At 43.1% G+C, this 27,372-nt stretch overlaps 1 protein-coding gene across 2 annotated transcripts in view; it reads right to left on the reverse strand.

The window, feature by feature from the left end:
• Nucleotides 1–27,372, reverse strand: part of ITPRID1 (ITPR interacting domain containing 1) — a 126,320-nt gene that overhangs the window by 15,849 nt on the left and 83,099 nt on the right. For both annotated transcript variants that reach the window (XM_075212605.1, XM_075212607.1), the window contains exon 10: nt 7,849–7,925. In XM_075212605.1, coding sequence (XP_075068706.1) covers nt 7,849–7,925 — 77 coding nt within the window. The remainder of the gene's footprint in view (nt 1–7,848; nt 7,926–27,372) is intronic.

The following is a 27,372-nucleotide window of genomic DNA, read 5'->3' on the forward strand; positions in this document are numbered from 1 at the left end:
TCCAAAACGTTGCAACAAGGTATCTTTCTGGACTGCGTAGAGGAGTGGGTCACCACAATATATTAAAAACCCTGAACTTTTATGATTCGCACCAATAATTGTACCTGGACTGCGTAGAGGAGTGGGTCACCACAATATCTTAAAAACCCTGAACTTTTATGATTCGCACCAATAATTGTACCTGGACTGCGTAGAGGAGTGGGTCACCACAATATCTTAAAAACCCTGAACTTTTATGATTCGCACCAATAATTGTACCTGGACTGCGTAGAGGAGTGGGTCACCACAATATATTAAAAACCCTGAACTTTTATGATTCGCACCAATAATTGTACCTGGACTGCGTAGAGGAGTGGGTCACCACAATATCTTAAAAACCCTGAACTTTTATGATTCGCACCAATAATTGTACCTGGACTGCGTAGAGGAGTGGGTCACCACAATATCTTAAAAACCCTGAACTTTTATGATTCGCACCAATAATTGTACCTGGACTGCGTAGAGGAGTGGGTCACCACAATATATTAAAAACCCTGAACTTTTATGATTCGCACCAATAATTGTACCTGGACTGCGTAGAGGAGTGGGTCACCACAATATCTTAAAAACCCTGAACTTTTATGATTCGCACCAATAATTGTACCTGGACTGCGTAGAGGAGTGGGTCACCACAATATATTAAAACCCTGAACTTTTATGATTCGCACCAATAATTGTACCTGGACTGCGTAGAGGAGTGGGTCACCACAATATCTTAAAAACCCTGAACTTTTATGATTCGCACCAATAATTGTACCTGGACTGCGTAGAGGAGTGGGTCACCACAATATATTAAAAACCCTGAACTTATATGATTCGCACCAATAATTGTACCTGGACTGCGTAGAGGAGTGGGTCACCACAATATATTAAAAACCCTGAACTTTTATGATTCGCACCAATAATTGTACCTGGACTGCGTAGAGGAGTGGGTCACCACAATATATATTAAAAACCCTGAACTTTTATGAATCGCACCAATAAATGTACCTGGACTGCGTAGAGGAGTGGGTCACCACAATATATTAAAAACCCTGAACTTTTATGATTCGCACCAATAATTGTACCTGGACTGCGTAGAGGAGTGGGTCACCACAATATATTAAAAACCCTGAACTTTTATGATTCGCACCAATAATTGTACCTGGACTGCGTAGAGGAGTGGGCACTGGGCACCACAATAAAATATATAAAAAACCTTCAACAGATCTGCATTACACTACACATACGGCTGCTCCTCCATCCTCTCCATCATATACATGTTGGAGTTTTAGCGTGTGACAACCTCTTGTTTTTGATAATGTCAGTGCATTTTGAATATTTTTCAATTTGCCCCACACCACTGAATGTACTTTATCTATGATACGCAATACGCATCTATCTATCTTGACTGCGTAGTGTGGTGGCCCCGGTACACAATTTGGTACCGAGGCCACAATATAATTAAAAAACCCTCCACGTGTCTGAATTCCACCAAACAAGTATCTGGACTGCATAGTGGGGTGGCCCCGGTACCCAATTTGATACCGGGGCCACAATACCTCCTCCAAACATGGTACAGACAATTCGTCATTGAGATCCCAGACAGACAGGGTCAAAGTGTTATTGTTTGACTTTGTAAACCCAAAAAACTGTCCCTGTTGCACATAGTCGTGCAATGAAGACTGACTTTTTCATTTAAAGGCACGATCTTTCAAGTGTAGTGTTTGTAAGTCTAAGTCATATTATACTTTTGGTAAAATTGGTTTATTTTGTTCCTCTTTATGGTAATTAATTAGTAATAGAATTAAAGTAGGAAATAGAATTAAGGTATGAAATAGAATTAAAGTATGAAATAGAGTGGTATAGAGTTGTAGTGTGGTATAGATAGAGTGGTCCACACAATATAATAATAAAACCCTCAACTGGTCTGAATTCCACCAAACAAGTATCTGGACTGCGTAGTGGGGTGGCCCCGGTACACAATTTGGTACCGAGGCCACAATATAATTAAAAAATTGGGCATCAACTGTCACCGTTGTTTAATATCTGATACACCTAAATATGGACTGCACAGTGGAGTGGCCCCGGTAGTAAATTTGGTGCCGGGGCCACAATACCTCCTCCAACTTCCAAGTGTAGTGTTTATAAAGACAGACAGCGTCGAAGTGTTATTAGTTGACTTTCTTAACCCTAAAATTGTCCCTGTTGCAAATATTCGTGCAATGGACAGTTACTTTTCTATTGAAAGACTCAAGCTTTCAAGTGTAGTGTTTATAAAATATAAACAACAATACAGTAGTTTTAGAGCACGTCAATACCTCTTGTTTTAAATTATGACACGGCATTTTACTTTTGGTTTAATTTCTTGAATTTTTTTACATTTGGTTTTACTTTTTGAACATGGCAAAGGACTGTTGCTTGGTCATATAATGCAAAAAAAAAAGTTCCAAGATGGAATTGTCCTTGGGCCCTCACACCCACCCTTATGTTGTTGAAATAGGACATGCACACTTTAACAAACCAATCATTTCAGCGACAGGGCCTACCAAACAACTTTGGCTGAAATGATTGGTTTGTTTGGGCCCCCACACCAAAAAAGCTATTCATCTCTCCCTGTACAAACTAAACAGGCTCTACTGAGGCAAGATGTCGTCCTCATCCTCAACCTCTGATTCCTCTCCCCCTACAGTGTGTACTTCCTCCTCATCACACATTATCAATTCGTCCCCGCTGGACTCCACAACCACAGGTCCCTCTGTACTATTTGGAGGGCAGTGCTGTACTTCATTGAGGAATTGATTATTCATTTTTATAAACATCATTTTTTCAACGTTGTGAGGAAGCAACCTCCTTCGCCGCTCACTGACCAGGTTCCCCGCTGCACTAAAAACTCTTTCCGAGTACACACTGGAGGGGGGACAACTCAGGTAAAATAGAGCCAGTTTGTACAGGGGCTTCCAAACTGCCTTTTTTTCCTGCCAGTAACAATATGGACTGTCTGACATGTCTACTTGGATGGTGTCAGCAAAGTAATCATCCACAATTTTTTCTATTGTGACAGCATCCAATGCAGCGAGAGTAGACATGTCTGCAATGGTTGGCAGGTCCTTCAGTCCGGACCAGATGTTATCAGCATCCCCGCCAGTGCCTCTTTTGGGAAAACTGAGCTTTTTCCTCGCAGCCATAGATGTGGAAGAAAATGAGGGTGGAGCTGTTGGCATGTCACGGTCCTCTTCAGAGGACAATCTCCTGACCAGCAGGTCTTTGCACCGCTGTAGACTTGTGTCCGCCGGAAACAGAGACACAACATACGCTTTAAACCAAGGATCGAGCACGGTGGCCAGAATGTATTCCTCTGACTTTAAAAGAGTGACCACCCTCGGATCCTGGCAAAGCGTACGAAGGGCTACATCCACAAGAGCTACATGCTTGGTGTAATCGCAATGGCTTACCAGCTCCTCCCTCACTTTCTCCAGCTGCTTCTGCAACAGCCTGATCAGGGGAATGACCTGACTCAAGCTGGCAGTGTCGGAACTGACTTCTCGTGTGGCAAGTTCAAATGGCTGCAGAACCTTGCACAACACGGAAATCAGTCTCCACTGCGCTTGACTGAGGCGCATCCCCACTCCTTTGCCTATGTCGTAGGTGGCTGTGTAGGCCTGAATGGCCTTTTGCTGCTCCTCCATCCTCTGCAGCATATAGAGGGTGGAGTTCCAGCGCGTCACAACCTCTTGTTTGAGGTGATGGCAGGGCAGGTTCAAGCTTTTTTGATGTGCCTCTAGTCTGCGGTAGGCACTGGCTGAATGCCGAAAGTGTCCAGCAATTTTGCGGGCCACCGCAAGCATCTCCTGCACACCCCTGTCACTCTTGAGGTAATGCTGCACCACCAAATTAATGGTGTGGGCAAAACATGGGACGTGCTGGAAATTGCCCATATTTAATGCCCGCACAATGTTACTGGCATTGTCTGACACCACAAATCCCCATGAGAGTCTAAGTGGGGTAAGCCACTGGGAGATAATTTCCCTCATTTTCTCTAATATGTTGTCAGCGTTGTGCCTCTTATTAAAGCCTGTAATGCACAATGTTGCCTGCCTTTGCATGAGCAGCCATTTTGTAGATGCTGCTACTGATGCAGCTGTTGCTGTTGCTGCGGAAGGGGATGCATCTACCCAGTGGGCTGTCACAGTCATATAGTCCTTCGTTTGCCCAGAACCACTTGTCCACATGTCCGTGGTTAAGTGGACAGTGGGTACAACCGCATTTTTAAGAGCACTGAGGACACTTGATCGTACTTCTCTGTACATTTTTGGTATCGCCTGCCTAGTGAAGTGGAATCTCGAGGGGATTTGGTACCGGGGACACAATACCTCCATCAACCCTCTAAATCCCACTCCACTGATGGCGGACACCGGGCGCACGTCTAACACCAACATTGCAGTTACAGCCGCAGTTATACGCTTTGCAATAGGGTGACTACTATCATATTTGGTGGTCATGGCAAACGACTGTTGGACGGTCAATTGTTTTGTGAAAGACTTAGCGGTCTTACGACTTCCCCTCTGGGAAGATGACCGACTAACAGCAGCAACAGCAGCAGTGGCAGTAGTAGGCGTACCGCTGCAGGATTCCTCGGATGAATCCCGTATTGAGGAGGACTCAGTCTGGCTGCTGACTTGGGCTGCAGGACTGAATCTGATGGAGATTGTGGAGGAAGTTGACGAGGAGGGTGTTGCTGGTGTGTATCCAACTGGACCACGGGATTTAGGTGTCCCTGTACCGATGAGGGTCCTAGCCCCAGTTCCTGAACTAACCACTGAACTATGAAGGTTATTCAGGTGACGTATAAGGGAGGATGTTCCTAGGTGGGCAAGATCCTTACCCCTGCTTATTTGAGCTTTACATAAGCTACATATTGCCATACATTGGTTGTCTGGATGTGGATAAAAATAACTCCAGACCGAAGAGGTGCATTTTTTGGTCTTCTGACCAGGCATGACGATGGGCTTTTTCATCCCATGGACATCAGCTGTTTCCCCCCCTGGTGCCTCATTTACAATAACCACATCACCATCCTCATCATCAAGTTCCTCCACAGCGCCAGCTACATCATCAATAGCCTCCTCCCGAGCCACCTCTTCCCGTACAGTGATGGGAAGGTCAGGCTTGACAACCACCAACACCCTTGGACTCGCCTTGGGGATTTGTGATAATTTCTCTTTAGAAGGCAGAGTTGTTTGCTGTTTTGTTGCTGACAGCATAACTCTCTTCAATTTTTTGTAGGGGGGGGGAGGAGGAGGAGGGCTAAGATCCGTGGGTGAAGCTGAACCACTAGTCATGAACACGGGCCAGGGCCTAAGCCGTTCCTTGCCACTCCGTCTCGTAAATGGCATATTGGCAACTTTACGTTTCTCCTCAGATGATTTTAAGTTTCTCTTTTTGCTACTTTTTCTTAACTTGGGCTTTTTGGATTTTACATGCCCGGTACTACGAGATTGGGCATCGGGCTTGGAAGACGACGTTGATGGCATTTCATCGTCTATGTCATGACTAGTGGCAGCAGCTTCAGCATTAGGAGGAAGTGGGTCTTGATCTTTCCCTACTTTATCCTCCAAATTTTTGGTCTCCATTATATGTAGCACAAGATACTGCAGAATGTGTGAACTTGGTAATATTGCAGTACCAATGGACTTATACTGCTGGATTGGTTTTGCAAATTTGGTTATAATTATTATATATTTTTTTTTTTTTAAATTTTTAATTTTTTTTTACTTTTTTTTTATTTTTAAAAAACTTGGGAATAGTGGGGAAATAACTATGCCCTTAGAAGCACAGAGCACAGGACACAGCACCACTGGACTGAACAGGACACGGCACAGGACCCAGCAGCACTACGGAACTCAGCAGGACAGAGCACAGGACACAGCACCACTGGACTGATACTGCAGAATGTGTGAACTTGGTAATATTGCAGTACCAATGGACTTATACTGCTGGATTGGTTTTGCAAATTTGGTTATAATTATTATATATTTTTTTTTTTTTAAATTTTTTATTTTTTTTTACTTTTTTTTTATTTTTAAAAAACTTGGGAATAGTGGGGAAATAACTATGCCCTTAGAAGCACAGAGCACAGGACACAGCACCACTGGACTGAACAGGACACGGCACAGGACCCAGCAGCACTACGGAACTCAGCAGGACAGAGCACAGGACACAGCACCACTGGACTGATACTGCAGAATGTGTGAACTTGGTAATATTGCAGTACCAATGGACTTATAATGCTGGATTGGTTTTGCAAATTTGGTTATAATTATTATATATTTTTTTTTTTTTTACATTTTTTATTTTTTTTTACTTTTTTTTTATTTTTTAAAAACTTGGGAATAATGGGGAAATAACTATGCCCTTAGAAGCACAGAGCACAGGACACAGCACCACTGGACTGAACAGGACACGGCACAGGACCCAGCAGCACTACGGAACTCAGCAGGACAGAGCACAGGACACAGCACCACTGGACTGATACTGCAGAATGTGTAAACTTTGTAATATTGCAGTACCACTGGACTTTTACTGCTGAATGTGTGAACTTGGTAATATTGCAGTACCAATGGGCTTATACTGCAGGATTGGTTGTGCAAATTTTGTGGTAATTAAAAAAAATTAAAGTAGTTTTTGGTATTTTTTAAAAAAACTTTTTTTTATTTTTTTAAACACAGGGGAATATTGGGGAAATAACTATGCCCTTAGAAGCACAGAGCACAGGACACAGCACCACTGGACTGAACAGGACACAGCACAGGACCCAGCAGCACCACTGACCTCAGAAGGACAGAGCACAGCACACAGCACCACTGGACTGATACTGCAGAACACAGCACAGCACAGCACAGCACAGCACAGCACAGCACAGAACTAAACAGCACAGAACTAAACAGCACAGAACTAAACAGCACAGAACTAAACAGCACAGAACTAAACAGCACAGAACTAAACAGCACAGAGGACCACCTAACACACCCTCCCTCTACCCTGATCAATGCCCGAGTGAAGATGGCGGCGACTAGCGGGGAATTTAGAGGGTCCGAGTATCGCGAGATCCGACAACGGGATTATGAGTCAGAGCCTCAGTTTCACTTTTGAATTTGGCGCCAATACCCTGGATCTGTCTCGGATCCGACTCGGATCCGCAACGTTCGGGTGGGCTCGGATTTCATAAATCCGAGTGCGCTCATCCCTAATATGAACTGGAGTACTACTATGGGGCATAATATAAACTGGGCACACTACAATGTGGCATACTATGAACTGGGGGCACTTTTATGGCATAATATGAACTGGGGGCACTATGTGACGTAATGTAACCTGGGGGTGCTATTATGTGGCAAAATTTGATTTTGGGAACGCCACCGCATGGTATAATTTGAAATGGGGGCACTACTGTTTCACATAAAATTAATGCTAATATATATTGCTCTCATTACTATTACTATTATCATCTTATTACCATGATAAAATAATAAATAAATAAAAAATATATATATATATATATATATATATATATATATATATATATATATATATATACATACACACAGTGGTCAAAGTACACTGATAGAAAAAGTTTGCCAACCTCTGACTAGAATAGAACAGAGGTGTGCTGGGTGCAGGTGGTTGACAGACCTGTTTGGCATGCTTGCCATCCAACGTACCAAAGCCAACGTACCTGTTTATCCCCCTTAGGCTTTAAATAAAGTACTTCTCTCACGGGTGACAGGTCCTCTTTAAATAAAATTGATTTCCATATACAGTATATATTACCTGCAAAGGTAAAAACTCTGGAGGTTCTTCCTGAAATCCACTACTGTCAGACTGGCAGCTGTTTGTTCTAGTGATCTCTACAAAACACATAATAAACATCTGTTTTACTTTTTTATATAGATGCATTAATAACATGCTTCTAAAGACTTACCTCACAATTGGTTTAGAAAAATAATAAGGGGTAGCATCAATTATAGTCACTTAGCACTAGATATTCTAAAGTGTAAGTCCTTCAATTAAATCTATGTAAGGTTGCTTCAAATTTTCAATACTGCATAACTTAGGATAAATTACATTTCGTAAAATTTCCATATTCCTACTGGTAAATCTTTTTTTTTTGTAAATATAGATTTAAGTCAGGGTAAATTTATATTATACTTGTCATTTAAAGCATTGCTCAAAAGGGTACCATCATCTTATGTGTAGTGTTTTGTTTTTAAACCATAGCGGGACTCATGTAAAGATAGCGGGAATCATGTAGAGAGAACTTTCAGGAACAAAATTCCTCTTTCTTTTACTGTGCAGCGCAGCGTGAAATACAGAGTTTAACGTAAGTCGCACTTGTAGACCCTACGTCTGGAGAGGTGGAACAGGGACGTGCATATGTAATGTAGTAAGTGCATGCACTTGTAAATGTAGCACACTCGCTGTAGATGCAGCCTAGTTGCCACATATCTCCAGATACTCCTGTTTCCACTATATAAAAATACAAGGCCCCCCCCCCAACAAAAAGTGAATGCGGGTTAAAAATTAATTTCATTGTATCAATGAGTTTCATTCATAAAACTGATACCTCACGTGGGGTCTATACTCATATAGCCATTCAAAGTAAGTAAGTAAGTACTTGCCAACTCTCCCAGAATGCTCGAATTCCGGGTAGGTCTCCCGGACTCCCTGGAGAGCTGTTAATTCTCCCGTATCTGCCCACTTCCTAGTGAAAAGGGCAGATTTCAAGCCTCCATGATGCGATTCTTCGGTAACCGCATCATTTTGGCCTGCCCCCGTGTTAAAATGACGCGTCATTGTGTCACAGGGGGTGGGGCCAAAATGACGCGATTTGCGGAGCCCCACCTCCTCACGCCCGTTTCTACTCCGAGACTCCTGGAGGCCAGTCTTTAAAGGTTGACAACTATGAAGTAACTTTTTAATGCTCTAACCAATCACAGTGAATCCGTCTTGGTTGTTTTTATGTGGATAGATCCCAGCCTATTACTTTTGTTGTTTTTGTTTCGTTTTTTTAACCATTGGATAGCCATAAAAGAAAGAAAAAGGAGGAAAAGAAGAAGCAAGAAGAAAAATAATATCACTAAGAATTTAGGAATACAATAAAGAGGAGAAAAGGAAATTGGGGAAAGTGTTTATTTACATAGAAGGACTTTTAGTATAGTATGTGTGTTTTACTTTAGTACTTTACTATGAGGTCCCAGCAAACTTTGGATGCTGCAAAAAACAACATACCCAAGCTGCTTGTGGCTTCCAGGGCTTGATGGGGCTTGTAGTGTCACACATTAAATACTGTTTACGTACATTTTATTATAATAACCCCAACACCCACCACCCAGGGGTGTTGGGTTGAACCTTAGTACTATCAGAAATTGGCTGTTTTTTCCTGGGACGAGGACATCTTTATTTTCTTTATGTGTGCCGAATCACTAAGGTAATTCAGCTCTGTGCTGTGCACAGTGTTGTTGGCGGGTTTTGCAGGGGGACCTTACACTGCTTGTCATCCCCTCATTAGCAATAAGCATCTGCGCTATAAGTGCTGGTGCTTTTTTCATTAATTTTTTGCTTGGGGAGGCTGTACAGTTTTTTGCATTACATGCAACTCAAAATAACCAGGAAAGAGCAAGATATTTTTGGTATCTTTAGATACATGCAAGATACATGCAAATTAATATAATATATGGTACACCCACCTCAAAATACCCAAGTAAAAGCGCAATTTTTGTGGCCAAGCATTTTATCTGTACACTCGGGCAGCAAATTGTCCTCAACTCTACAGTACATGAGCGAAATGTGTTTATTGTATACTTAGAAAAATAAAGCAGTACTATACAATTTCCACTTGGTGGCAGCAGTGGTCCATATTTCCATATTTTTCAAATTGACAAACTTGTATTTTCAACTTTGTCAATAAAAAAATCTTGATTGCTTGAATGATACCGTTTGCCTTTAGATTATGTAAATTATATTTTGTTAGGCTAATTTTTACAGTACTGACATAAGAAATTTTATGATGATGCTGTGGATTTCTGAACATATTCTGATGAATTAATCTAGTATTTCTGCTTCACACCATTGAGGTCATGAGTTCGATTCTCAACTAGGCTAGTTTGTCTATTTTGCCTGTATTTACATGGGTTTCCTCTAGCCTTCTCCCACACTCCAAAAACTGCTGCTGCCAAAATTAATTAATGTGTTTATGTGCATGTATTAGGGAATTTAGACTGTAAGCTCAATTGGGGCTGAGACTGATGGCAAATATTCTCTGTATAGCACTGTGTAATTGGTGGCACAATATAAATAAAAATAATCAAGTGGTCTACCTTCTAATGTGGCAGGGTCTAATTGCAACAATTGCACATTTTTTGGTAGAAGTATATCGGTGGCTGTGTTATGTACTAGAAAGGCATTGTTTTTCAGCAATTTAATGTTTTTATCAGGCATACTATGCAGGGCCGGATTAAGGGAATGAAATTCTTAAGTACGTGTATACAGGGCCGGATTTACCACTAGGCAACCTAGGCAACTGCCTAGGGCCCAGCGGTACCCAGGGGGCCCTGCCAGAGCCGCCAGTGAGCGGGGTAGGCAAGGCAGAGGGGCGCTCCCCTCCGCCTGCCATCCCCCTTTGGCCTCCAGCATAAATACACACTGAAAATGGATTTAACAAAAAAAAAAAAAGAAGAAGAAAAAAAAGTCAGCTGACCGCTCGTCGGGACCCGGCACTCTCCTCTCCTTCTTTCCCACTGAAAATTACAGTTTCAGTGAGAAGTCGGCGCGGAGCACTGCCGGAGATGAGAGGAGGAGCAGCGGCAGTGCGTCTTAGAAAAAAAGTAAACAAGCCAAGAAAAACAGAAGAGAGCAGAACAGAAAAAAAGAAAAGGGAAATTAAAAGGTAAGTTAATTAACGGAGGGCCCATGCAAGAGAAACTTGGAACAGGCATTAAGGAAGGGGGCATGATGATGACAGAATTATGGAACAGAGGGGCATGAGGAGCATAACAATAGAAATATGGAACAGTGGTTCATGAGAGGCATAACGATAGAAATATGTAACAGAGGGGCATGAGGGGCATAATGATAGAAATATGTAACAGAGGGGCATAAGGGGCATAATGATAGAAATATGGAACAGAGGGGCATGGGGAGCATAATGACAAAAATATAGAACAGAAGGGCATGAGGGGCAAAATGACAGAAATATGGAACAGAGGGGCATAAGGGGCATAATGATAGAAATATGGAACAGAGGGGTATGAGGGGCATAATGACAGAAATATGGTACAGAGGGGCATGAGGAGCATGATGACAGAAATGTGGAACAGGCCGTGTGAGGGGAAATAAACAAGGAGAGCAAAAATATGGAGGGCACAGTGTGATGATGAATGGAGTAAAGTGTACTAAAGGGGAAACAGTGTGAAGGAGGAGCAAAAGTGATAAAAGTGATGAAGTTGGGGACATTTTTTTCTCTTCTGTACTTCAACTTATTTTCCCAAAATACATTTTTTGTAGGAGGGAGCTGTGAGAGCTTACACAGGCCCAGTGTGCTTGGACTGGGTGTGCAGGGACTGAAGTGACATCATACGGAGGATCAAGGTACAGTGCGCAGAGTTGGACCAATAATATCAACCTGCAGGGACTGAAATAACCTCTCTTTTCATCAGCAAACGTAAGTAATGAAAAGTAATCATTCTAAAAGATTTAAAAAAAAGTAATGCTATGGATTGCTTCACGGAGGGGGGCCACAAACCAGTATCTTGCCTAGGGCCCTATGAGGTCTAAATCCGGCTCTGCGTGTATAGGATGAAATATTATGGGAAAAATGAATGATTTGAAGTATAAGCAAATAACCCCACAATTATCCAAAACATTGAGTAAATAAAGTAATTCAACAATAATTTTCCTACCATCAGGCAGAGTATGTTTACAGTCTGATCATGGCTGAATGACTTCTAGTAGTATTATTATGTACCAACACTTCTAGTCTCTAAATCAGCAATGGAAACAGGCCTTCTCTTGCGGCCCCCCAGCTAACTGCTCCCAATCTGATTAGAATGGGGGCATCTGGCTTCCACTTCACATGACCTTCTCTGCACAATGCAGGGTGGTCACATGGCATACCTGGAGGAGGAGGGAGTACATTGTCCTCTCCCTCTTTCCTCTGTGCTCCCCCTTTGAAGGCTGCGACTCTCCAGCTACTTCATGTTGCCCATCACTGCTCTAAAGTAATCTTGCTCGACACGGATGGAGGCAGCTGGGACCTAATTGCATGTGATCTACCCTATGCTCAGGGCCGATTATCCAATAAGTTGACTAGGCTGCAGCCTAGGGCATAAGGATTTTGAGGGGGTGCAAAATTGTGACAGGGAGAGGTATAAAGTGAAATTAAAAGTCAAGGGAATAGTTTTTTTTCCATAATAAAAAGGAAACATGAAAGAAAAGTGTAGAAAGGTTTTAGTCTTGATGTTATGACTCGCCGGGCTCTCTTTCAGACTAACTAGATAGATAGATAGGTAGATAGATAGATAGATAGATAGGTAGATAGATAGTTTAGAGATAGGTAGATAGTTGGTTAGTGATAGGTAGGTAGGTAGTTTGATAGGTATTAGATATCCACTTGGGTGTTTAGATAGGTAGTTTAGTTCTTAGATAGATTAGGTAGATTAGGTAGATCAGATAGGTAGATAGATTAGCTAGATAGATTAGATAGGTATTAGATAGGGTCAGTTAGGTCTGTTCTCTGTAAGAATCTGCCGTCATTCATGCTATCATTTCTATGTAATGCCTCACCTGGCCAGCCTGTTTCGTTGTGCTCACTTACCTGGCTCCTCGTTAGCACCTGCAGCCTATTGGCTCTGCTCTCCTTAAATAGGCGGCTAATCTTCTGCAGGATTGCAGGTAATACGTTTACCTTAGTGTGCTGCTCCCTTGTGTTTGCCTTGTTACTTGCTCCTGTTGTTTCCTGCTGGCTTAGTGTATTCCCGTGTACCAGACCGTTTCCGTTCCTGCTCTTCATTGGATTTCCCTGTGTATCGACTCGGCGCTCCTTTGACTCTTCTCCTGTGTGGATTTCCCGTGTACCAGACCTGATTCTGTTCCTGACTATTCTACTATCTACTCACCAGTACCAGTCATCTATCTCCTGGACCCCGGTAAAGTCGTGCTCCCAGGTATGGCTCCGGCGGGATCTGCAGCTCCTCTGCTCATCCTAACCTTATACGGAGACACAGCCTCTGCAGCATATCTGCGCTCAGATTTCTACAATCTTCCTCTGGCTCCGGACTCAACCTTGCCACAGGTACTTTTTGACTGTTTACATTGTGTGCCTGCAATTTTAGTTACCCCTGGCAACAGCCTAAGAACTGTTTTCCTCAAATCTCTGGACTCTCACCGGTACTGTGGGTTGTAGTTACCCCTGGCAACTGACTAAGAGCTGTTTCCCCTAAATCTCCGGACTCTCACCGCTACTGTGGGTTGCAGTTAACCCTGGCAACCGCCTAAAAACTGTTTCCCTAAAATCTCCAGACTCTCACCGGTACTGTGGGTTGTAGTTACCCTTGGCAACTGCCTATGTTCAGTTTCATAATCTTTACCTATCACTGCAAGTTCCATTCCTTTCCACACAAGCACCGATACAGAAGACTCCCTCCTGCACTTCCTACTCTACGGCCTCGGTAACTCTATTCCTGGGTTCTCCCCAGCCAGTGCACATCTCACGACACTCTGTCTGTCTGCAGCCAAGTCTTGTTCCTAACATTTGCTCTATTCCCATGGTAAAGGCTGAAGACAATGAGTCCTTTTTAAACAGGCACTTGAGGATAAGTGAGAAAGAGAGAAAAGTATGGCGCAGGCATGATAGTCCCCTCCACCTTCACGTCTGCACCTTCAGTAGTGCTCGTTTATGCCTCCATAAAGGAAGCTGGATTTTAAACTAAGGACATGTTTGTTTCTACATACTGTGTATTACCCTAGCATGGAAGGCAAAGGGGTGCTACAAACGTATTAGCCTAGGGCGGCCTGATCCCTTAATCAGGCCCTGCCTATGCTAACATAATACTAGAAAGATTCCAATTAGTATTGCAGATGATCACTGATACACGCTGTGAAGTCCTGTATAGGGAAAATTGCATCATGTCCAAGCACTCCCTGAACAGTATTAATTTATACCAAGTAACAACAAGGAAATACAGCCATGTAGTAGACAATTAAGCTATTTATCAGCAACATTTTTATTTTTAGTCTAGTTCATATATATTAATGGGTGACTACTGTTTTTAGTATATTGCAGTGAAACATATTTACTATGCAATATTAGGAATATTAAGGCAATGCTGAATATAAGCTATCTGTGTATAATGTGACATGCAATACTGTGATACTTTGTGCAAAAAATGTGTGCCATGCCAAGTGCCATGATTCGGTAAGCATCCCTATCAATGTCACTAATACTGAAAAATGCCATACAAATACATAAATATCTGAGCTATGCAATTTATTATACGCCTTAATATTGCAAGCCTCTGAATACATCAAATGACATATTTTTGGCTCATCACAGCTTAGTAAATAGACCCCTATCATGTTTAAAATTTGTTACAAAAAGATGCACTTTCCATGTGTTCTTATGTACATAGTTTGACAGAGTATCAGTACAAATGATCAGTAATTCCAGCTTACTATAACCTATACAAACACCATATAATACTTTCATATAATTTGTACACTGTAAGAATATCTAGAATGAATGCTATTTTAAAGGAACCAAACTAGCTCCTATGGAAGCCAGTGGAGGATTTTATCTATACAAGTCTTAACATCAAATCCAAAATAAGGTATGGATACAATAAGAACAGTTATTATGTAACATTATAACAACAATATAAAGCATTTGTTTAAAAGTTCATTTACCCTAAGGTGTCTGGGACCTTTTTGGGTTTTGGCTCCTACTAAGTTGTCAGATCCTTGCTGTGTTTATACAGAGAACACCTTCAGTAAACAATAGTTTAAGTATCTTGGCCACTGTCTCTTTTTAAAAAAAAAAAAGCACTTGCTTGTAAAGACATTTATATAAGTGATTTTTGTTGTGTATATTTGTATGTACTACAGGTTACATATCATCTGACTTTAGATATGTTTCCCTTGCATGTGACTATGTTCAGAAACATGACAACTCCATGTCATGCAACTTGTTTCATGCTAAGGCACAGGATGACAAGATGGCAGCATGACGCAACACCAGGCCCGTAGTTACCACTCGGCAACTTAGGCAACTGCCTAGGGCCTAGCAGTCCCAAGGGGGCCCCCCATGGCCGGCAGGGAGCTGGGTAGGCAGGGCGGGGGCCTTCCCGTCCGCTTCAATCCCCTGCTGCCGCCTATCCGCTGGCATAGGGAAGAAATTGCAGCCGAAAAATAAATAGATGACTGCAACAACTCCCGGCAGTCTCCTCAACACCACTCTACTCTGTTCCACTGAATGTCGTGCGTCATCACGCCCGACGACATATTCAATGTGGACTCACTGAGGAGCAGAGAGGAGCCACACGTGACGGAGAAGAACAGGAGACAGAAGAGAAGAGGAGAAAAACAGAAGAAAGAAGAGAAGAAAGAAATTGAATGGTAGGTAAAGTAACAGCGTGATGTACATGTTATTTGAAACATGTTCTGGCAGTTCAGACAGTACAGCAGGCTCTTCTACAAGATTCAGTTACAGAACAAAACAAATATTTGCAAAAACATAAAATAATTGAAATTACATATCATCCACTAAAGATGCTGCTTGTAGGTCACTGTGCCGCTGTCCTGAAAGTCAGGACTGCTGGGACATATGTCACGCTCCGGCGAGAAGATGATGCACATTTCTGCCAATGGTGTTAGGCAGTAATGCAGGTTTTTTTTCTGTAGGAGGGTGGCCTAGCTCTTTTCACCTGCTAGGAACACCCTCAACGATGCAAGCCACGCCCTATGTGACAGCGCCCCCGCAGCGTGGTGGCACATAGCTTACCCCACTACTCGACTACTCTATGCTTAAATATATAGTGCTACCGAGTGTTTCAGGGGGGGAGGGGGGCAAACCAGTGTGTTACCGAGGGCCCCATGAGGTCTAAATCCGACTCTGCGCAACACTGTTAGTATGTTACACAGCACAGCAGTTGTACAGACAGATGCTTGTGTCAAATAGAGCACAATCATATGACGTGTCTGATATAACATACTTGGCTTAAATCGATTCTTAACCCTTGCCCTTGAAGCGTCTAAACTGAAGCCCGACAGAGTCTGAGGAGTCCATATCAAGCCAGTGAAATCCAAAATACAACCAATTCAACTGAAGTATAATTGAACCACAGTTAGAACAAAGCACATTATAATAAACTGCTGCTGGATTGCCTGTACAAGGTACAAGACAAAGGGGCTGATTTACTAACATTGCATTTATGTGCAAACTTGAACAACAGCAAACAGTGAACAATTTGATTTTATCTGCCCAGTGCACATTAGCCAATGAGAGCACGAAGTGATAGGTTGCTATAGTTCAAGGCAAAATTTGCACCTAAATGCGATGTTAGTAAATGGTTCCTAAAGAGGGAGTATGAAATAATTGGTATGTTTAAGATGTAATTTGTTTAAATTGCATTTATACTTTATTTGAACTAATAATGTTAGACACATTTTGTTCCCCAGATCTCCTTGGTAAAACTATAGAAAATAGTAGTAGTCCCATGTTGAAATGTTTGCCCTGGGGCTATACAAAAAATTCCCCATCCAAGCATCACATGATTGCTGGCTATGATGTATAGCATGACCTCTTTAAATTAGCAATACATAAATAAATATGTACAGAAGATAGGTCAAGGCAACACCGACAATCAGGCAATCTATAAAATAATTCCTTTATATACTTCAAAACACAAACACTATGATACATTATGTTGGTGTACTGTGCTGATTGGAACTTGTCTTACACTCATTTCTTTGTTCCTGGATTTGCTATGACTAAAGGTATACATTTAAGAAGATTAAGTGGCTGAATCAAGCATGTGTATAAAGTTGTTTTACTAACACATACTATCAGTTAAGTCCTACTTTGAATGTATTATATATAGAATGCTACTGTGCATTGATACTGATCTTGAACTGATTCTTGTAGCCGATGAGGAAAATCCCCAACCAGAGGTGGCTGAGCTGGTGCAAATCCTTGAAATGTATATCTTGTATTGAAAAAGAGATGGCATTTGTACACGCCCCTCTGTGAATATACATTTATATTGGTAATGGTAGACCTTTGCGTGATGCATGTCTAAAGCCCTATGGAAAAAGTTTAAGAACCACAGATCTAAAAAAAATTCTAGAAACAGTCCAACCTAAGTTGGGCTGAACCCAGAGCTGGATTAAGGCTTCGGGGGGCCCGGGGCACTTAAGACTGGGGGGGCCCCTAAAATCTAAAATTAAGGGCATAGGGACACATCCTGCATTACATCACCTACAGCCCACAGTATGACACTTACAGCTCTCCCAGAGGGCTCGCTTAGGTTGTCTGCATAAGAAAAATCATTGCTTCCACAAACTAAAATACTGTACATTAAAACAATCACCAAAACACCACATTAAAATGGGTATTGACACCACACATTAAAACTAGCAATGATATCACACATTAAAAATACCATTGATAACGTACACTAAAACTAGCAATGATACCGCACGCTAAAACTAGCAATGATACCGCACTTTTAAAATAAAATTTATAATGCACATTAAAACTAGCAATGATACCACACTTTAAAAATAAAATTTATAATGCACATTAAAACTAGCAATGATACCGCAAATTAAAATACCATTGATAATACATCATTGGGCATGGCCAGGCCACCCTCCTACAGACAAAAAAACCCTGCATTGTTGTACACCATTGAACGGTCACCAAAAATTGGGATTGTCCCACTAGAATCACAACATTTCACAGACGTTGCTGCTCTCTCCTACCTGTTCTTCTCACTTTCACCACATGTGCTGCAGGTTTCTTTAGTGGCTTGTCTAGATCCTGGAATGTTAGGGGCCCTATTTGGAAAAAAAAATGGGTACATTTAGAAAATGACAGCCACCCCGGCGTTAAATCAGTACCACCCATGATTAATAATTAGGCCTTCCTCCAGCCCCAACATTAAAATACTAGTATTCACATTTAATAAATAAACCTATTTCCCTCCCTACAAACAGCCCCAGCAATAAATTAATAGTATTTACATTTCAGAAATATACCTATTTCCCGCAACCGTCACTGCCATTAAATAATTCATAGGCATATTTAATAAAGGGACCTCATTCTCCCCAAACTCACCCCTACATTCAGTAGCGCCCAAACCACCCCATCTTAAATTAATTAATTGTTCCCACTATTGTGCCTCTCCCCCCCTTTTTCCTCATGCTGTGTCTCTCACCCTTTTTTCTTATACTGTGCCTTTCTCTCCCCTTTTTTCTCATGCTGTGCCTCTCACCCTTTTTCCTTACTGTGCCTCCCTTCTCCCCCTTTTTTCTTACTGTGCCTCTCTTCTCCCCCTTTTTCCCTTACTGTGCCTCTTCTCCCCCTTTTTTCCTTACTGTGCCTCTTCTCCCCCTTTTTCCTTACTGTGCCTCTCCTCTCCCCCTTTTTCCTTACTGTGCCTCTCTTCTCCCCCTTTTTCCTCCATGGTGTGCTTTTCTTCTCCCCCTTTTTCCTCTATAGTGTTCCTCTCTTCTCCCCCTTTTTCCTTACTGTGCCTCTCTTCTCCTCCTTTTTCCTCCTCAGTGGTGTGCCTCTCTTCTCCCCCTTTTTCCTTACTGTGCCTCTCTTCTCCCCCTTTTTCCTCAGTAGTGTGCCTCTCTTCTCCCCCTTTTTTCTCCATAGTGTGCCTTTCTTCTTCCCCTTTTTCCTCCATAGTGTGCCTTTCTTCTCCCCCTTTTTCCTCCATAATGTGCCTCTCTTCTCCCCCTTTTTCCTCCATAGTGTGCCTCTCTTCTTCCCCTTTTTCCTCCATACTGTGCCTCTCTCTTCTCCCTTTTTCCTCAAAAGTGTGCCTCTCTTCTCCCCCTTTTTCCTCCATAGTATGCCTTTCTTCTCCCCCTTTTTCCTCCATAGTGTGCCTCTCTTCTCTCCCTTTTTCCTCCATAGTGTGCCTCTCTTCTCCCCCTTTTTCCTCCATACTGTGCCTCTCTTCTTCCCTCTTTTTCCTCCATAGTATGCCTTTCTTCTCCCCCTTTTTCCTCAATTGTGTGCCTTTCTTCTCCCCCTTTTTCCTCCATAGTGTGCCTTTCTTCTACCCCTTTTTCCTCCATGGTGTGCCTCTCTTCTCCCCCTTTTTCCTTACTGTGCCTCTCTTCTACCCCTTTTTCCTCAGTCGTGTGCCTCTCTTCTCCCATTTTTCCTTACTGTGCCTCTCTTCTCCCCCTTTTTCCTCAGTAGTGTGCCTCTCTTCTTCCCCTTTTTCCTCCATAGTGTGCCTTTCTTCTCCCCCTTTTTCCTCCATAGTGTGCCTCTCTTCTCCCCCTTTTTCCTCCATAGTGTGCCTCTCTTCTTCCCCTTTTTTCTCCATACTGTGCCTCTCTTCTCCCTCTTTTTCCTCAATAGTGTGCCTCTCTTCTCACCCTTTTTCCTCCATTGTGTGCCTTTCTTCTCCCCCTTTTTCCTTGATAGTGTGCCTTTCTTCTACCCCTTTTTCCTCCATAGTGTGCCTTTCTTCTCCCCCTTTTTTCTTACTGTGCCTCTCTTCTCCCCCTTTTTCCTCAGTAGTGTACCTCTCTTCTCTCCTTTTTCCTTACTGTGCCTCTCTTCTCCCCCTTTTTCCTCAGTAGTGTGCCTCTCTTCTCCCCTTTTTCCTTACTGTGCCTCTCTTCTCCCCCTTTTTCCTCAGTAGTGTGCCTCTTTTCTCCCCCATTTTTTTCTCCATAGTGTGCCTCTCTTCTCCCCCTTTTTCCTTACTGTGCCTCTTTTCTCCCCCTTTTTCCTCAGTAGTTTGCCTCTCTTCTCCCCTTTTTCCTTACTGTGCCTCTCTTCTCCCCCTTTTTCCTCAGTAGTGTGCCTCTCTTCTCCCCCTTTTTTCTCCATAGTGTGCCTCTCTTCTCCCCCTTTTTCCTCCATAGTGTGCCTTTCTTCTCCCCCTTTTTCCTCCATAATGTGCCTCTCTTCTCCCCCTTTTTCCTCCATAGTGTGCCTCTCTTCTTCCCCTTTTTCCTCCATACTGTGCCTCTCTCTTCTCCCTTTTTCCTCAAAAGTGTGCCTCTCTTCTCCCCCTTTTTCCTCCATAGTATGCCTTTCTTCTCCCCCTTTTTCCTCCATAGTGTGCCTCTCTTCTCTCCCTTTTTCCTCCATAGTGTGCCTCTCTTCTCCCCCTTTTTCATCCATACTGTGCCTCTCTTCTTCCCTCTTTTTCCTCCATAGTATGCCTTTCTTCTCCCCCTTTTTCCTCAATTGTGTGCCTTTCTTCTCCCCCTTTTTCCTCCATAGTGTGCCTTTCTTCTACCCCTTTTTCCTCCATGGTGTGCCTCTCTTCTCCCCCTTTTTCCTTACTGTGCCTCTCTTCTACCCCTTTTTCCTCAGTAGTGTGCCTCTCTTCTCCCATTTTTCCTTACTGTGCCTCTCTTCTCCCCCTTTTTCCTCAGTAGTGTGCCTCTCTTCTTCCCCTTTTTCCTCCATAGTGTGCCTTTCTTCTCCCCCTTTTTTCTTACTGTGCCTCTCTTCTCCCCCTTTTTCCTCAGTAGTGTACCTCTCTTCTCTCCTTTTTCCTTACTGTGCCTCTCTTCTCCCCCTTTTTCCTCAGTAGTGTGCCTCTCTTCTCCCCTTTTTCCTTACTGTGCCTCTCTTCTCCCCCTTTTTCCTCAGTAGTGTGCCTCTTTTCTCCCCCATTTTTTCCTCCATAGTGTGCCTCTCTTCTCCCCCTTTTTCCTTACTGTGCCTCTTTTCTCCCCCTTTTTCCTCAGTAGTTTGCCTCTCTTCTCCCCTTTTTCCTTACTGTGCCTCTCTTCTCCCCCTTTTTCCTCAGTAGTGTGCCTCTCTTCTCCCCCTTTTTTCTCCGTAGTGTGCCTCTCTTCTCCCCCTTTTTCCTCCATAGTGTGCCTCTCTCTCCCCCTTTTTCCTCCATAGTGTGCCTCTCTTCTCCCCCTTTTTCCTCCATACTGTGCCTCTCTTCTCCCCCTTTTTCCTCAATAGTGTGCCTCTCTTCTCCCCCTTTTTCCTCCATGGTGTGCCTTTCTTCTCCCCCTTTTTCCTCCATAGTGTGCCTTTCTTCTCCCCCTTTTTCCTTACTGTGCCTCTTTTCTCCCCCTTTTTCCTCAGTAGTGTGCCTCTCTTCTCCCCTTTTTCCTTACTGTGCCTCTCTTCTCCCCCTTTTTCCTCAGTAGTGTGCCTCTCTTCTCCCCCTTTTTCCTCAGTAGTGTGCCTCTCTTCTCTCCTTTTTCCTTTTTCCTCCGTAGTGTGCCTCTCTTCTCCCCTTTTTCCTTACTGTGCCTCTCTTCTCCCCCTTTTTCCTCAGTAGTGTGCCTCTTTTCTCCCCTATTTTTTTTCTCCATAGTGTGCCTCTCTTCTCCCCCTTTTTCCTTACTGTGCCTCTTTTCTCCCCCCTTTTCCTCAGTAGTTTGCCTCTCTTCTCCCCTTTTTCCTTACTGTACCTCTCTTCTCCCCCTTTTTCCTCAGTAGTGTGCCTCTCTTCTCCCCCTTTTTTCTCCATAGTGTGCCTTTCTTCTACCCCTTTTTCCTCCATAGTGTGCCTCTCTCTCCCCCTTTTTCCTCCATAGTGTGCCTCTCTTCTCCCCCTTTTTCCTCTATACTGTGCCTCTCTTCTCCCCCTTTTTCCTCAATAGTGTGCCTCTCTTCTCCCCCTTTTTCCTCCATGGTGTGCCTTTCTTCTCCCCCTTTTTCCTCCATAGTGTGCCTTTCTTCTACCCCTTTTTCCTCCAAAGTGTGCCTCTCTTCTCCCCCTTTTTCCTTACTGTGCCTCTTTTCTCCCCCTTTTTCCTCAGTAGTTTGCCTCTCTTCTACCCTTTTTCCTTACTGTGCCTCTCTTCTCCCCCTTTTTCCTCAGTAGTGTGCCTCTCTTCTCCCCTTTTTCCTTACTGTGCCTCTCTTCTCCCCCTTTTTCCTCCATAGTGTGCCTCTCTTCTTCCCCTTTTTTCTCCATACTGTGCCTCTCTTCTCCCTCTTTTTCCTCAATAGTGTGCCTCTCTTCTCACCCTTTTTCCACCATTGTGTGCCTTTCTTCTCCCCCTTTTTCCTTGATAGTGTGCCTTTCTTCTACCCCTTTTTCCTCCATAGTGTGCCTTTCTTCTCCCCCTTTTTCCTCAGTAGTGTACCTCTCTTCTCTCCTTTTTCCTTACTGTGCCTCTCTTCTCCCCCTTTTTCCTCAGTAGTGTGCCTCTCTTCTCCCCTTTTTCCTTACTGTGCCTCTCTTCTCCCCCTTTTTCCTCAGTAGTGTGCCTCTTTTCTCCCCCATTTTTTTCTCCATAGTGTGCCTCTCTTCTCCCCCTTTTTCCTTACTGTGCCTCTTTTCTCCCCCTTTTTCCTCAGTAGTTTGCCTCTCTTCTCCCCTTTTTCCTTACTGTGCCTCTCTTCTCCCCCTTTTTCCTCAGTAGTGTGCCTCTCTTCTCCCCCTTTTTTCTTCATAGTGTGCCTCTCTTCTCCCCCTTTTTCCTCCATAGTGTGCCTTTCTTCTCCCCCTTTTTCCTCCATAATGTGCCTCTCTTCTCCCCCTTTTTCCTCCATAGTGTGCCTCTCTTCTTCCCCTTTTTCCTCCATACTGTGCCTCTCTCTTCTCCCTTTTTCCTCAAAAGTGTGCCTCTCTTCTCCCCCTTTTTCCTCCATAGTATGCCTTTCTTCTCCCCCTTTTTCCTCCATAGTGTGCCTCTCTTCTCTCCCTTTTTCCTCCATAGTGTGCCTTTCTTCTACCCCTTTTTCCTCCATGGTGTGCCTCTCTTCTCCCCCTTTTTCCTTACTGTGCCTCTCTTCTACCCCTTTTTCCTCAGTAGTGTGCCTCTCTTCTCCCATTTTTCCTTACTGTGCCTCTCTTCTCCCCCTTTTTCCTCAGTAGTGTGCCTTTCTTCTCCCCCTTTTTCCTCCATAGTGTGCCTCTCTTCTCCCCCTTTTTCCTCCATAGTGTGCCTCTCTTCTTCCCCTTTTTTCTCCATACTGTGCCTCTCTTCTCCCTCTTTTTCCTCAATAGTGTGCCTCTCTTCTCACCCTTTTTCCTCCATTGTGTGCCATTCTTCTCCCCCTTTTTCCTTGATAGTGTGCCTTTCTTCTACCCCTTTTTCCTCCATAGTGTACCTTTCTTCTCCCCCTTTTTTCTTACTGTGCCTCTCTTCTCCCCCTTTTTCCTCAGTAGTGTACCTCTCTTCTCTCCTTTTTCCTTACTGTGCCTCTCTTCTCCCCCTTTTTCCTCAGTAGTGTGCCTCTCTTCTCCCCTTTTTCCTTACTGTGCCTCTCTTCTCCCCCTTTTTCCTCAGTAGTGTGCCTCTTTTCTCCCCCATTTTTTTCTCCATAGTGTGCCTCTCTTCTCCCCCTTTTTCCTTACTGTGCCTCTTTTCTCCCCCTTTTTCCTCAGTAGTTTGCCTCTCTTCTCCCCTTTTTCCTTACTGTGCCTCTCTTCTCCCCCTTTTTCCTCAGTAGTGTGCCTCTCTTCTCCCCCTTTTTCCTCCATAGTGTGCCTCTTTCTCCCCCTTTTTCCTCCATAGTGTGCCTCTCTTCTCCCCCTTTTTCCTCCATACTGTGCCTCTCTTCTCCCCCTTTTTCCTCAATAGTGTGCCTCTCTTCTCCCCCTTTTTCCTCCATGGTGTGCCTTTCTTCTCCCCCTTTTTCCTCCATAGTGTGCCTTTCTTCTCCCCCTTTTTCCTTACTGTGCCTCTTTTCTCCCCCTTTTTCCTCAGTAGTGTGCCTCTCTTCTCCCCTTTTTCCTTACTGTGCCTCTCTTCTCCCCCTTTTTCCTCAGTAGTGTGCCTCTCTTCTCCCCCTTTTTCCTCAGTAGTGTGCCTCTCTTCTCTCCTTTTTCCTTTTTCCTCCGTAGTGTGCCTCTCTTCTCCCCTTTTTCCTTACTGTGCCTCTCTTCTCCCCCTTTTTCCTCAGTAGTGTGCCTCTTTTCTCCCCCATTTTTTTCTCCATAGTGTGCCTCTCTTCTCCCCCTTTTTCCTTACTGTGCCTCTTTTCTCCCCCTTTTTCCTCAGTAGTTTGCCTCTCTTCTCCCCTTTTTCCTTACTGTACCTCTCTTCTCCCCCTTTTTCCTCAGTAGTGTGCCTCTCTTCTCCCCTTTTTCCTTACTGTGCCTCTCTTCTCCCCCTTTTTCCTCAGTAGTGTGCCTCTCTTCTCCCCCTTTTTTCTCCATAGTGTGCCTTTCTTCTACCCCTTTTTCCTCCATAGTGTGCCTTTCTGCGTTATTCCCTTTTCTTTTTTTTTCACTTACCTTTCTTTTAGCTTCTTTCTTCTCTTCTGTCTTCTTGGTCCTCTCCGCGCTGCTCCTCACTGAATGACAGGCGTGACTTGATGACATCACGCCTGTCATTCAGTGTTAACAGTGCAGAGAGGAGGGGAGAGGAGGGAGGAGGAGGGACGCCGGTGCAGCGATCAGGTGAGTATTTCTTTTTTTTGTTTTTTCTTTTTATTGCTACCCTGCTCCCCCCACCAATGAAGGGAGCCCTGAACCTGCCCGCCCGCAATCCCCCCCCCCCCACCGCCGCCGCCGTTAAAAAAAATAAAAAAAGAGGAAGAAAAAAAAATCATCAGAGGTTATGCGCGCAGCGGCGGGGGGCCCTCGGAGAGAGGCGGGCCCGGGGCACGTGCCCCCTGTGCCCCTCCCTTAATCCGGCTATGGCTGAACCAAAATTCATGTGGATGCTGACTAAAAATTCACTAGAAGCTATTGTGTCATCAATATTGATCAGAAATCACAAATATTATTCATTCCACACATGGATGTTGTCACTGATTCCTAGAGACTCGATGGACTATTTTCTCATGAAAATAGACCAAAAAATTGCTGCCTCCAGCCACTCTAAATTGGGATGAAATTAAAAGAATTTACATTAAATATCCAACAAATATTTTTAAAGAACTATATATATCTATTAATAACTTTACAAAGCTATAGATGTTTACAATTTGTTAAAACTGAGGCTATCATAACTGATTAAGTAATCCACTAGGAAACTACTCAATGAACAAGATACTTACAAATTAAGGGTGCAAAGGAATTTAAATTCACTGCAACATTTCTGGGTTTTGTAATTAGGTGACATAACCATAGGATATTTCTTCAAAGTATAACATAAAGCAAAAACATCACGGCTGCGCATGTTTTACGATACTCTTGTACCTCATCGTGGATTTCTCCTGGCACCCCTATAGGGGATGGGGGGCGAAGGGAGGGGGCGAAGAGAAATTTGTGATGTTAAATTGTTGAATTGCTGCGTAGTGCCTTCACAACCATTCCGGAGGCACTCCATGGCTAATTAAATATGCTCCAGAGTGTGTTATTTTAAAATGTGTACCCAGCATGCAATAAAAAATGGTGGGACATTTCTTAAACTTTTATGTATTGTCTTATCAATGTTTGTTCCCAAATGTAAAGCGCTACGGAATTTGCTGGCGCTATATAAATAAATGTTGATGATGATTTAAAATGATGATGTTCCACTGCACACATCTCCTGACAGTCACCTTCGTTTTGCCACGGTAACACTCCGTACTCTGAAGGGGTTAACATTTCTTCTCTGTTTTCACATTCATAATAATATAAACAGCCAGCTACAAGGTACAGCACTAGCACCTACACTGCCAGCTCAGGCTGCTTCACAGTTGCTGGGTCCTAAAGTAAGACTGTGAACAGAGCTTCATTGTAGAACAATGATATTGGCTGCCAGTGCCTACAGAACTGAATAAACAACAAATAAGCAACATCTGCTTCAGCATATGTGGTTGGTAAAAAAAAAAGACACAAAATAAAAGAATTTGTAAATGCCAAAAGCAACACTAAACTGCCAGTGCAACTGTAGAGTGAATTTTTAATTGCACATGTATGCAGGCAGACTGAGGGTATTAGTCTCACATATGTCTTGTTGCTGCCAACCTGGGAGTGTAGATGAATTTAATTAAATAAGGATTATCCCTTCTCTCCAACCCAATTACTTATTTATAACAATGGTACAAATGACTGATAATAATGTGGTGATATATCATATGCAGAGCATGAAAACACCCTGTTTTCTATTGCTCATTAGTCAGAGTAATGTGTGTACTGAGGTATCTTTGTAATCAAGTTTTTGTGTTCAGCTATTTCTGTAGCTCCCAAGAAATCCTCATCCTCATAATGACTATTACAAAGAAGCAGCCAGTATCAGCTTGATAGCATAGCATAAAAAGACACAAAGCAGTCTGAATGCTGACTGTCATAGGGAGCAAAGAAATTGAACCGTTCGGATAAGAATTGGGGCCAGACTATTAGTCTAAAGAAGTATACAACAGGTATAAACAACTCAAGCCGTTTGCCATTGTAGATTGGTAAGAATAGAATACTGCCTGGTAATAAAACTGAATTGTTATAGGCAATATAGTTTAAAGAAATAACTAATATAGAAGTGACCAAATAATGTGTAAAGTTGTAGCGACAGTCTAGAAGCATGGACCCCAATGGCACAGTGGAGGGGAGGCCGCTATAATTCAGGTAAGGTTGAGTAAAGTGGGTGCTGGAAACTTATGGAACATCTACTATAAGAGTGGAAATAATTAGCTGTAAGGTAGAGTTCACCAATGGTACCTGACACTTTATTAATGTAGATCACGCAAACGAACACACACGAATATGAGAAGGTTGGGTCGGTATATAAATTCTAGCTATGTAGTGCTGGGGCTCCTTCTATTTCAGTCGTTCATAACAGAAGTTACTCTGTCTGTTGGCAGCGGGCAGAATGGATGTACTGCAGCAAACGGTTATCCCCTGAGACAAATAGAGGCCTAGGTAGGGCAGATTTATGGGATTTTAACCCCCGTCTTGAGTTCAACGTTATGGGAAGAATTGCTGAACACCCAATATGTTGTTAGGTTTTTTAAAGTATTTGAAAAACCCACGTCTGGATAAACTAACCCTGTTCTCTCTCACCTCAATTTCATCACAGTGAGAAGTTTCACTACTAACAAACACCCTAAGGCTGAAGCTAGAGGACCTGATTCTACACATGTGGAATGCCTGTTACTTGTAGCCTTTTTCATCTCTTTTTGCTTTAAATATTACTAAACACTCTTTGGACATATAGTATATACACATAAATACTCACTTTCCTACTAGTAAATTT

Source organism: Mixophyes fleayi, chromosome 5, assembly GCF_038048845.1.
Source record: "Mixophyes fleayi isolate aMixFle1 chromosome 5, aMixFle1.hap1, whole genome shotgun sequence".
Lineage (NCBI taxonomy): Eukaryota > Metazoa > Chordata > Amphibia > Anura > Limnodynastidae > Mixophyes > Mixophyes fleayi.